Source organism: Carcharhinus amblyrhynchos, chromosome 6, assembly GCF_965287045.1.
Source record: "Carcharhinus amblyrhynchos chromosome 6, sCarAmb.v2.hapA, whole genome shotgun sequence".
Taxonomy (NCBI): Eukaryota; Metazoa; Chordata; class Chondrichthyes; order Carcharhiniformes; family Carcharhinidae; genus Carcharhinus; species Carcharhinus amblyrhynchos.
Genome location: NC_137329.1, coordinates 115,267,805 through 115,280,750, shown reverse-complemented (window position 1 = coordinate 115,280,750; position 12,946 = coordinate 115,267,805). Strand labels below are relative to the sequence as shown.

The 12,946-nt window shown below is 40.0% G+C and overlaps 1 protein-coding gene across 2 annotated transcripts in view; it reads left to right on the top strand.

The window, feature by feature from the left end:
• rpap3 (RNA polymerase II associated protein 3) overlaps positions 1-12,946 on the top strand; it is a 42,065-nt gene that overhangs the window by 11,843 nt on the left and 17,276 nt on the right. For both annotated transcript variants that reach the window (XM_080191263.1, XM_080191262.1), the window contains exons 8-11: positions 687-814; positions 2,189-2,310; positions 3,839-3,909; positions 5,747-5,851. In XM_080191263.1, the coding sequence (XP_080047389.1) occupies positions 687-814; positions 2,189-2,310; positions 3,839-3,909; positions 5,747-5,851 (426 nt within the window). The remainder of the gene's footprint in view (positions 1-686; positions 815-2,188; positions 2,311-3,838; positions 3,910-5,746; positions 5,852-12,946) is intronic.

Sequence of the window (12,946 nt, the reverse complement as noted above, 5' to 3'; positions counted from 1 at the left end):
CCTGGCCAATGTTTATCCCTCAACTAGTGTCACTAAACCACTTTATCTGGTCATTATCACATTGCTTTCGGTGAAAGTTCACTACATGCATATTGGCAGCTGAGTTCCTCATGTTTCAACAGGAACTATGATTCAAGTAGTACTTGGTTCATTTTGAGATGGTGGATGGTGGTCGTCAAAAATGCCATATCAATTGAAGTCTTTTTTTTCTTTTCTAATTTGCAATGGAAAACATTGATTTGTGAGTTTTGTATCTGCACTGGGAAAGAGATTAAATAATTATGCTGGCCTCAGGCTGATAGTAATATAAATCACAACTGCGAAGTGTATTCCAGCTCTGGTAATTACTCTCGACATGCCTATAGACCCTGTCATGACAGCTGAAGTTATAGGAAACTTTGGGCAGAGTTATAGGGCAGAATTTTCCTGTCGCGCCCGCCACGGGAATTGTAATGAGTGGGACACGGACCACGCAGAGTTCTGTTGACCTGGGGTGGGATTTTCCAATCTTGAGGCGAGCGTGACCAGAAAATCCTGTCCATAGTATTTAACAGCATTTCTTGGAAGTTTCAACTTTTATACAACTTTTAATTCTGCCCATTCCCACTGTTCAAAAAACGATCTTATAAATTAACTAGCTTTCAGCTTTTTTTATTTTGATTTAAAATTTACTGCTTTCATTACAGGGCAATGAATACTTTAAGGAGGGAAAGTATTTAGAAGCAATTGAGTGCTATACCAGAGGGATGGCAGCAGATGGCACCAATGCACTTTTACCAGCAAACCGGGCCATGGCTTATCTTAAGCTTGAAAAGTAAGTTTAGTTTTGGAGTTGCAGGATATCACTCAATTTAAGTAATAATCATTGATATCATAGAAGCCCTATAGTAGAGAAAGAGGCCATTCGGTCCATCGATTCCACACCGACCACAATCCCACCAAGGCCCTACCCCCAAATCCCTACATATTTTACCCACTAATCCCTCTAACCTACGCATCTCAGGACACTAAGGGGCAATTTTAGCATGGCCAATCAACCTAACCCGCACATCTTTGGACTGTGGGAGGAAACCAGAGTGCCCGGAGGAAACCCACGCAGACATGAGGAGAATGTGCAAATTCCACACAGACATGCTAATAAATTGGGTCTCAGAAAGTTGTTACAATCTATGTAGAAACTGTTACCTTTTAAAGAAAGGAATCCCCACAATATCAACAGAAAGTTAACCAAGGGGCAGGGTTTCACTTTTTAAAACGCTTATTGTCGCAATGAAACAACAATCAACACAATCCAAACATTAGTTAGCAGACAAATTATATTTTAACTCAAGAAGCAAATTTCACTTTAATTAACAGCAAAGATATGCCTCCATTGGTTACAAGTATTCATGTCGTTTCCTGCACAATTGTGACACCATGTGCATTCTCAATAGTCTTTTTTGACTACTCCTCTGGCATGTAAAATCTCTTGCTACCCAGTCAATAAATATTTGGCCCTTCAGTGAGCCGCTTTCACGGGTTCTGGAATTTCTGGATATGTTTGACACCCGAACACAAGAGCCATGCAGAACTTAGGTTCACAACAGTCTTGATGCCACAGAATCTCCTGAGACTTCCTTCTCTGACTTCTAAACTGTCTGGTTAGCTTTGGCAAAATAGTAACAGCAGTAGTGAGGATCTTGTCACGTCACAAACACTCTTCTCCCTGTCTTAAGCTCTCTATGCTTTTCAACTATATAAAACATACGATAAGTCATTCTCTGTTCAACGTTTGAATTTTTTCCCTGCTTTTTACCGGGATCTAATTCAGTCTGGAATTAGCTGTGTATTTACCCTTTACCTTTTGCCTTTCATCCCAATGGCAACCTCAGATCACGTGAGCACTTCCTAGAAGTCTAATGACCTCATCCTTGTGAAAACTAATTGATCCCCTCCCATTCCAGAATTATCCCAGTTTCGTTTTGGCCTTAAAAGGGACCATTCCAAAAGAAAATCAGGTTTTCCACAAAGGATGTGGTTCATCATTTAGTGAACAAGACTGTAAACACAATATTGAAATTACGTGCGCTAAGTACTGAAATTGAATACCTTGGTTTATGCAGTATGTTCCTAATGTAATGTTAATGAAAGCAATATGTTTCAGAACCAATTGTTCCTGACAATTCTGAGCCAGTTATAAATATTTTAGGTTTGCAGAGGCAGAAGCTGACTGTAGCCAGGCAATCGCACTGGATAATACATACTCCAAAGCGTTCGCACGAAGGGGAACTGCCCGAATATGCCTCGGGAAGACGAAGGAAGCAAAAGAAGGTGAGATTGGTACAAAATTTGCGGAACAGAATTACTTAAAAACAAAACATTGTTGTAAAAAGTCACGTATCATTTAATAACTTTACATTTGAGTATTATCTTGAACAAGGCAGGCAACCTGAGCCCAGGCAGGTAAGGGGGTGGGATTTAATATTCAGAGAAGGAATGCTTCAAAATGAATATTGTTATACAGCACCTGTCCTCAAATTGGTATAATTTTGAAGGTGATAGAGGCTGACAAGGGCTTTTGTACACTTCCCTGTTCACGCAGCTGTCAAATGTAGTCTAAGTAGACTGACATGTATGTGGAATGACACATGCACAGGGCTCATCCCACCAAAGCCTAAATGCTGATTACATTTTGAAGAGTTGAATGTCCCCACAGCTCTCCATTAACATTCATACCCTTTTCTGTAAATGTGTTCCTTTTAAACCAGCTGAGCACTTCATAAACTGATTGGCTTAGATTATCTTATTATTGTAAATGCATGATGATAAATCATTCAGACGAATAATTGTTTTATACCTCTAATAGAACTAAAACATAATCTGTCTTATGTCGCGTATTTTATGAGCATTGTACATTGGTTAAAGTATAACCTTTCATGGAGTTTGTAGTTGTGCCTTATAAAGTTTAAGTTTTTAATGATTTTCTTTTTGATATTCTTTAATGATATTCTGGGTTGGAGTTTAGAAGGATGAGGGGGGATCTCATAGAGACGTATAAGATAATGAAGGGGATGGATAGGGTAGAGGTAGAGAGATTCTTCCCGCTCAGAAAGGACAACAGGACTAGAGGGCATAGCTTCAAGATAAGGGTGGGGGGGCAGTTTAGAACGGAGTTGAGGCGGAACTTCTTCACTCAAAGAGTGGTGAATCTCTGGAATTTTCTGCCCGTTGAAGTGGTGGAGGCTGCCTCGCTAAATATATTTAAGACACGGATAGATAGGTTTTTGGTAGGCAAGGGAATTAAGGGTTATGGGGAGAAAGCGGGAAAGTGGACCTGAGCCACTTCAGATCAGCCATGATCTTATTGAATGGCGGGGCAGGCTCGAAGGGCTAGATGGCCTACTCCTGCTCCTATTTCTTATGTTCTTAGCCTGAATCAATGTTGGGTCTAAGTTTAGCAGCTAGTTTAGGTAATGTCCTGCTTGATTCATTTTGTTCACTAATATTGGATTGAATATTTGTCTGTGAATGACGGGCATCATTTAGCTCAGTTGGCTAGATGGAGAGTGCAATGCAGAGTAATGCCAAAGACACAGGTTGTACTGGCTGTGGTTGTTCATGAAGGCCTCATTCCTTGCCTTGCCCCATGCTTAGAGTGCTCCCCCTTAAGCTACATAACCAATTGTCTCTCTCTCTCTCTCATGGAGAGGAATGTCTCTGGCCCTTTGTGGACTAAGGCTAATTACCATTATCCAAGAGATTAATACGTCTGCTGGCCTGAGTGAACAATTAAAATTATACCCAACTTTTCTGGACGCAAATGATTTTAAGTTTTTTGTTTTTTATAATTTTGTGCTAGATTTTGAAACAGTACTGCTGTTGGAACCAGGAAATAAACAAGCGTTAAGTGAACTTGGAAAAATAAACAAGGTAAATATGAAAGTACTCAGCAGCCTTGTTTACATGGGTGAATACGTTATTTTAATGACATTTTTAAACCAGCATCTGATAAAGTAAGGAGCAAACAAGAAAAATCTATTGGACCTGTTGCAAACTCTAGAATTTATAGACAGAATTTTATACTCCCCCAAGCAAGTTTGTATGTGGGGGAGTGATTCAATAAAATGCCATTTCTCAACACCTGTTGGCAGCTCCTGCTCCTACCTGTGTTACAGTTTATGAGCAATGAAGGAGGCATAAGGTGGCTTGTCATGAAACCTTACTTGTCCAGTTAATAGTCCCTTAAAGGCCACTTCTTGCCTCTGCTCTGCTTCACGTATAGTGGGTTGAGGCTAGTGTTAGGCTCAGAAACCTACCAGGTTACACTGCTTGTACTTCAGTTGCAACGGGGTGAGTCGCTCCTTCATGAGACTCCTGTTTCAAGGAGAGATCCTCTCTGAACTTCAGACAACTCCATTTTTCCCTGGCCCATCCATCCTGGCTGCTGATCCACCTCCCTCCTCTTCTGCCTGCCCCTGTACTTTGCATCCAATTCCAGCAACAGCCTTGCTGATGGCTGGATGCAGTCCCAGCAATGGTCATTTCTCGCATTGACACTGATGGGAGCTCTTGAAAGTGGGCCTATCTCCCCAGATGAGAGAGGAAGACTCACCTCAAGGTAATTCAGGTCTCAACGGACATTAATTCTCTGTGAAGCCATGGAATTGGCAAGAGCAGAACAAGACGATACACCCACTTCCACCTCTGTGACCCACTCTCAGAATTTAAGATGCAGTTTCATATTTAGGAAAATGATCATCTTTTCTCTGTTTTACTTCTAGAACTGGAGAGTCACTGTTTAAAAATAAAGAGTCACTCATTTAAAAAGAGGAAGAGATATCCGTGGTGGTTTTTTTTTTGAGGGTTATTGGTCTCTGGAACTCTCTTCCACGAAAGGCAGCAGTAGCAGAATCTTCTATCAGCGGTAGGCAGGAATGTGGGATTGAAGTTACAGTCAGATCAGCTGTGATCTAATTGAATGGCAGAGCAGGCTTGAGGGGCCAAGTGGCATACCCCTGATTCGTATGTTTGTGTTTTCATTATATTTTAAGGAACCACATCAGGAATGTGAGGTTGAAATGATTTCACCTGAATAGAAATAGGATGCTCAATTAGAATTGGGTGGACAGGAAAGAGAAAAATTAAGCATAATCAGATAAAAGCTCACTTAAACCTATCTCTTTGATCAGCCTTTATTCATCTGATATTTCCTAATCTGATTTGATGTCCTATTTTGCTTTACAGTAGGGCAGTTTTATTACGTTAAATGCACTACATATGTATACACAAGGCATGGACTGGTGAAAATTATAATATTGCATCAAATTCATTAGAAACAGAGAAAGAAAAGATTGTTATTTGAGCAAGGTAAAACTAATTCACCCTGGATTCCCAGGTTGGCAAGTTGAGAGATTTGTTGTGCATTCATTGATTGAGCCTTTATAGTAATGGTGAAAATATTTTTTTTATGGAATTGTCCAAAAACATGCAAAGCAGGTAGGTTGGAAAAAATTACAAAAAGAGAAATGGAGTTCAATCTTTTTGACAGAAGACTAAGAATTGTGCAAACAGCCTTGTGGGAACAGTACTAGACTAGCAAGTTTGAATTTTAAATCCCAGCAGAGCACGTTGTGAAATTGAATTCAATGAATCTGATAAATAGTGGGCCTGCACAAGAAAGCATGGCCATGAAAATTGCCAGGCTTGTTGTAAAAACCCAATTGATTAATAAGGTGAACTTTAAATATTTAATTTTTCATGTTTTAAGGAATTGGCTTTACAAGGAGCCACCACCCACCAGAAAGCTTCAGAAAGCAAAGAAGGTCGGAGACTAATCAAACCAATTGATAAACCACCCCATCTAAGATCTACTGTAAGTCTTAAACCATCCAAGTTTAATTTCAAAGGTATCCATTCTTATTAGCTGTTTTATATACTGGCATTATGAGTGTACATGGACCAGCTGGTGTCCACAGAGCATACAACTTGCAGAGCAAATCAAAGTACAGTTGCTGACAGTTATAGGAAGCTAACCACCATGGAAACAGTGCATCAGAAGTTTATCTTTAAAGTTGCCTTTCATGATATGCCAATTTTTTTACAGACTCTATTCTGAAAATACAAGACCAGGTTTTTGATTTCTGCAAGCAGGAAAAAGTGGCAATGTATAACCTATGTTGATTGTGTTGTGGCAAGTTAGGAATAGAAAGAAATGAAAGTAGTTGTATTTAATTAATTTTCAACTATTTTGATTGCTAATTAAAATGTGATTCTTCCTCCACCAACGGCACTAATTTTGACACATGTGAATTCATTCTTTAGCCCAGAGCTTACCGTTGCAATTGTTTGTGTTATGTAGGCAGATGTAATTGTTCTTTTAATTGCCTAATCACATGAGGAGCCTAGGCAGCAAAATAAGAATTGTGCACATTTTCTTAAAAATGCTGATCCAACTGTAAACCACTAGTGCCCATTAACAGTACATTTTTAGGGGATGAGTCTGCTCCCTTAGAAAAAGTTTCATTTTTAAAATTATAATGTTTCTTTTTCAATTTTACCATTGATACTTGTCCTAATAACGTTTTAGTTTAAGAATCTTAAACAGTCAGGTTTCTCTTTGTTCACTACACAACTATTTATCTCAAATTCATCTCAATGCTAACTTTCTTTCAAAGCGCTATTTTCTACCAACTCTCATGGAGACATTTTTTCCATTCAGGTCCACGCCTCCATAAAAGCCATCTTAATGTCCATTCTTCTTCAAGGCACATTTCACAACTGAGTTATCTTTGTCCTGTGCTCACTGCTCTGTTTCCTTTGCCCTCTTCTCTTCCCCTCACGTTTCTCTCTGCCTCTTTCCTCCTTTTTGCCATTAGTTTAACAGGACACTCTGTCTTCAATTTGTGCATTCTCCACTGCAGAGTTCACAGACGATTTACTTCCTTAGTGGTCTGCTGCTGTTCATGAGCACAGCACCTCCTGATGCTGCATTCTTTTCAGATTGGACACTTACTGCTGGTGACAATTCCTGATTTATTACAAGACCAGAAATTCCCACTTGGAATACAGAATTTAGTTAAAGCACAGAGCAACAATGTCCAATGTGAATTAAAGCAAAGGACAACAGCTGGTCCATGGAACCCAGTGATTTTGCAACCTCTGGGGCTAGCAGTCATACTGCCAGAAGAAATTGAGCTACCACAGTGATTTGGCTCTGCAAAAGAAAAACAATTTATTTATGTATATTGTCTTTGTTGCTAGGTAACAAAAACATTTGCAGAGCATCATTTTCACTGAAGTAATTGAAATTTAACTGTTCTTTTGTGATGAAATGTTACATGATTTTCTTTCATCCTGCCGTGTGGTCTCGCCATTTGAAAGTCAAAAACTATTGATCATCATCATCCCAGATAAAATGAATTCAATCAAATTAATATTGTGCATCTTTCGTCCTGATTTTGAAATGCTAATGCTTACATTTTAAAGTGCTTTGGTAATCCTGTTTGTTGATTTAGTGTCACTAAAACTTAGCTTGTCAATGCTGATATCTCTCTCCAGCTCTATTTTGCAGGACCTCACACAGTGATGGCAATCTTCGTCCCATTTTGAGGTCTTGAATTTGGCTGTGTTTACACCCCGCATGCCTAATTCCACAGTTCCTCCACCATGTTTACTGACTCTCAAAACATTTCTATCTACAAAGATTAAAAGGGTAAAAGTGGGTTAAAAGTATTGAGCTTTTTTTATTTCTCGCTGGCAATATCCGTAGTGTGAGATTGATAGTGTTTACCTTTGATACATGAGTTTACGAGGTTTTTGGTACCAATACTTTGTGTCTTATGGCCCTCACTCACTCTTGTCAAAGAACAGGAACAGACTGTTCGGCCCACCAAGCCTGTGCTGACACAAATGCCTCTCTAATATTTTCTTCCCTCTGTGGTTCATGTCCCTCTATTCCCTGCCTATTTATATATCTATCTAGATGCCTCTTGAACGTTGTTATAGAATCTACTTCCACAACCACCTCTGTTTGAAAAACTTGCCCCTTCCATCTCTTTTAAACCTTCCCCCTCTCACTTTCAACCCATGCTCCTGAATAATTGATTCTTCATCCCTGGGAAAAAGACTCTGATTATCCACTCTTATCCACGCCTGTCATAATCTTATAAACCTCTATCGGGTCCCCACCTATCCTCCGAGGTTCCAGTGAAAACAATCCAAGTTTGTTCAGTCTTTTCTCACAATTCATAATTCTCCAAACCAGGTAACATCCTGGTGAACCTCTTCTGCACCCTTTCCAATGCATCAACATCCTTCTGGTAGTGTGATGATCAGAGTTGTACACACTACTCCAAATGTAGCCTAACCAAAGTCTTATACAGCTGCAACTTGATTTTCTAATTCTATACTCAGTGCCCCGACAGATGAAGGCCAGCATGCCACGTGCCTTCTTGACCACCTTGTCCACCTGAGTTGCTACCTTCAGGGAACTGTGGATCTGCACACCTAGATCCCTCTGTACACTAATATTTCTAAGTGCTCTACCATTTACTGTATACTTCTCTACTGCAGTAGATCTTTCAAATCACATTACTCACATTTGTCTGGGTTAAATTCCATCTGCCATCTTTAAGCCCAGGTCTCCAGCCAATTTATATCCTGCTGTATCCTGTGACAATCCTCTCTATCTGCTATTCCCCCAATTTGTGTATCATCTGCAAATTTACTAATCAAACTACCTACAGTTTCCTTCAAATCATTGATATACATATTATAAACAACAGAGGCCCCAGCACCGATTCTTGTGGGACACTGCTTGTCACAGCCCTCCAGTTGGAAAAGTGCCCTTCCATTACTCCTCTCTGCCCAAGCCAGTTTTGTATCCATTTTATCAGTTCACCTGGGATCCCACATGACTTCACCTTCTGTGTCTGCCTGCCATGAGGAACTTTATCAAAGGCTTTATAAAACTGTGTATACAACATTCACTGCCCTGCCCTGGTCAAGTTCCTCAAATAAGTTTGTGAGACACCACTTGTCCTTCACAAAACCATGCTACCTTTCACGAATAAGCTTATTCTCTTCCAGATGTGACTACATCCCTGTCCGTCAGAATCTTCACCAATAATTTCCCCAACACTGATGTAAGGCTGACAGGCCTGTGATTTCCCAGATTATCTCTTCTGCCCTCCTTAAACAGAGGAACAATATTAGCTATTCTCCAATCCTCTGGTACCTCGCCTGTGGCTAAAAAGAATACAAAGATTTTAGCCAAGGCCTCAGCAATTTCTTTCCTCGCCTTTCTCAGTATTCTGGGATAGACCCTAATTTGGCTCTGGGAACTTGATGTCCATCTTAATGTTTTTCAAAACCTCCAATGCCACCTCCCTTTTTATCTCGACATGTCCAAGAACATCCTCCTTTCTACACTCTCCATCCATCACATCTTTCTCCTTTGTGAATACGCTTGCAAAGTACTCATTAAGGACCTCACCCGCCTCATCTGGCTCTACACAGATTCCCTCCACTGTCCTTGAATGGACCTACCCTTTCCTTAGCTATTCACTTCCTCCTCATATATGCAAAAATAGCCTTGAGATTCTCCTTAACCCTGCCTAGCCAAGGACATTTCATGGCCCCTTTTTACCCTTCTAAGTCCCTGTTTAAGCTCTTTCTTGTTATCTTTGTCACTCACCTTGTCCTGTCTTTTACATTATCTTCGTACATCCCAGAACTAGGTGCTCTCACTGAAGGGCCAGAGCAATATTTGTTTTCATATTAATTAAGCATACTTTAATTCGAAGGCTTCTTGGCAGGTTGAGCACAGCAGGGTGATGTCTGCGCAGTTGGGCACATTTTATTATAACACAGTGATTAAATTTATCGTTGAGTCATCTTGTATCTAAGTTACAACAAAGGTGCATATTGCAAAAATCCTTTTGTTAAGATGCATGTGAAAAGTTTGCATTGCTGCTGAAAGCATTTTGCTGTAACTGTCCTTGCAGATGTACATACAGTTCTAGACTTTGTAATTTTCTGAAATGTCTGCATTGTAATACTGCTTTTCTAATATTTTGGCAATGGAGGGGAAAGACTTGAGAAATATTTTTGTTCTTTCAAGCTTTAGTGTAGATTGTGGCAGTTTGCACTTGCAAAGGCCAAGCAACAGCAGGTGAACTGAACTTTACAAATCCGAAACACATTGCTGCTGAGGATTTGAGTGCATGTCTAGGGCTCGGGTTTCCAATTCGGAGAACTGGTGTTTGTTGAAAAACATGTAAACATAATGTTGGTAAGGACATAGTTGTGCGCAATTGGCTACACTGATTTGATTATTTGAACAACTGGTGTGTGTGTGTTATCCAGGTCCTCCTGGAGGAAGAGTTACTTGAGTGATGTACTCGAAACAAATTTGCAGCTGTGAAGTCAAAATCTGGTATGAGAGTTGAATGAGGAAAACTGAATAAAGGAGGATTTATAAGTTTCATTAGAGAAATTTAAAATTGCATGTTGCATTTACAAGTGAATCAACACTGAGCCAAACTGAAGCACATCTGTTCAGAGGTTTTATTTTCCCATTGCTTAGTAAAAGGTAGAATTGGTATTACAAAATGCAATAGGTCTGAATAGCTTGTGTTTTGCTATTCCAAATACTTTGTAGATGGCATTGTTGAATTCTGACTTTCCTCAGCTAACAGATTTACCAAACTAGCAATAAAAGTATTTAAGCCCAGCCACCTATATATGGAAAAGATAACACACCATGCATTGGAGAGGATGCTGAGAAGAACATCCAGATTAACCCCAGTTGTAAAAAATCTAGACTTTGAGGGAAAAAAATGGAAGTCTCAATTTTGCAGTCCAGAAGGCAGTGATTGAATCTGATTTTGTAATGATGGAGTGCACTGAATTATATAGATAACGGAAGTCTAAAATGCTATTTCAAATTAAGCAATGAAATTAGGATATAGTGAAACTAGGACAAATATAAATCGGCCAAAGAAAATTTAGAAATAATAACTTGTGATGTTAGTATATCTTTAAGAAATGCTTTTTAAATCATGTTCTCTGCTGTTGTTTTGATTCTGTTGTTGGTGGCGGTTGATTAGAAGTCTTTTTATTGTTGCTTTAATGGTTTAAATAAGGTTTTGTTTATTTCTATTGAGCATCAGATACTTTGTGGGATTTGTTTTATGACTCTGCGTTGTTAGCGGGAAGATTGGCTGGCAGGTCATGTGTTTTGGATAGTTCTTTTTTCTTCATCGTGAATTCGAGGTTTCATGTTCAGTTTGGCTGCTGATTGCTATTTTAGTTTAGAAGGGGTGTGGACATCAGACTGAAAAGCAATGTGTCTCTCCCCTGGTATTGAGAATTTTGCTGGCTAGCTGGAAGCAAGGCTTCTTGCCTTCCTGGAGTGAAAATTCTGCTGTTGCTGTTTTGCTAAACCACCAGATTCTCTTTCTGTCTCCCTGGGTGTTTTGGGAAGCTGTTCTGAACCCAAGCTTGTTTGTGTGTGCCTCAAGAGAACTACAGCTTCCAACCAAGGAACTAAGTTCCAGCGTCACATGAGCGTTCATATTTTATGCACTAAGCCTGTAGCAAGGGTTTTGTATGGGGAAGTTTGATTGAAATCATATATATTTATTAAGAATTATACAATATATCTGGTTATTTTTCTTGATTGTAATTCGTAAAAGTTATTGCTATGTATTAACTGTATTTTTAAATAAACTTTGATAACTGGCAAATGGAATTTAATGTTGGCAAGTGCGAGGTGGTCCACTTTGGTAGGAATAATGGTAGGAGGGATTATTACGTGGAGAAAAACTGCAGCAGGCGACAGTGCAGAGGGACCTCGGGGTCCTTGTGCATGAGTCGCAAAAACCCAGCTTGCAGATACAGCAGGTGGTCAGGAAGGCAAATGGGATGCTGGCCTTCATAGCGAGGGGGATTGAATATAAAAGTAGGGAGGTCTTGCTGCGGCTGTATAGCGCATTGGTGAGACCGCAGCTGGAGTAGTGTGTGCAGTTTTGGGCGCCGTACTTACACAAGGATATTTTGGCCTTGGAGGGAGTGCAGAGGAGGTTTACTAGGCTGATGCCGGAGTTGAGGGGGTTGAGCTATGAGGAGAGACTGAATAAACTAGGCTTGTACTCGTTAGAGTTTAGAAGAATGAGGGGAGATCTCGTTGAGACGTATAAGATGATGAATGGGATGGATAGGATAGAGGTGGAGAGGCTCTTCCCGCTCAGAAAGGACAGTAGGACTAGGGGGCACAGCCTCAAGATAAAGGGGGGGCGGTTTAGAACGGAGTTGAGGAGGAACTTCTTCACTCAAAGGGTGGTGAATCTCTGGAATTCTCTGCCCGTTGAGGTGGTGGAGGCTGCCTCGCTGAATATTTTTAAGACGCGGGTTGATGGGTTTTTGATAAAAGAGGGGATTAAGGGTTATGGGGAGAGGGCGGGAAAGTGGAACTGAGCCACGACAGATCAGCCATGATCTTATTGAATGGCGGGGCGGGCTCGAGGGGCCAGATGGCCTACTCCTGCTCCTATTTCTTATGTTCTTATGTTATGGGTCAGCTGAATCATACCTGAAATGAAACATGTTTGCCCTGGCCAAATTCAAATTGCAAAACTTATGATCCAGGTAGACTTCATAAAACACTATGGCGTTTCTGACCTAATTATAACAAACTGTACTAGATTTATGGTAAACCTATGGAGGCAAAAGATTGGTGATGCTTAAAAAAAAAGTTGATACCAAATAGATGAGTTTTGTTTTTTTTTGTTGAATTTTTGTTATGTTTGTGTGTGCGTAGCATCCTAATAATGTTAGCACACTTTCTTCTAATGCCATTGTGAACATGAAATTTGTACAGTGAGCACTGGTTATTGAAATTGTTGAAAGGATTATCAGTTAGTTAACTTTTCGTCGTCCCACATTTAGTGGAGCTTCCTTTTTTTCA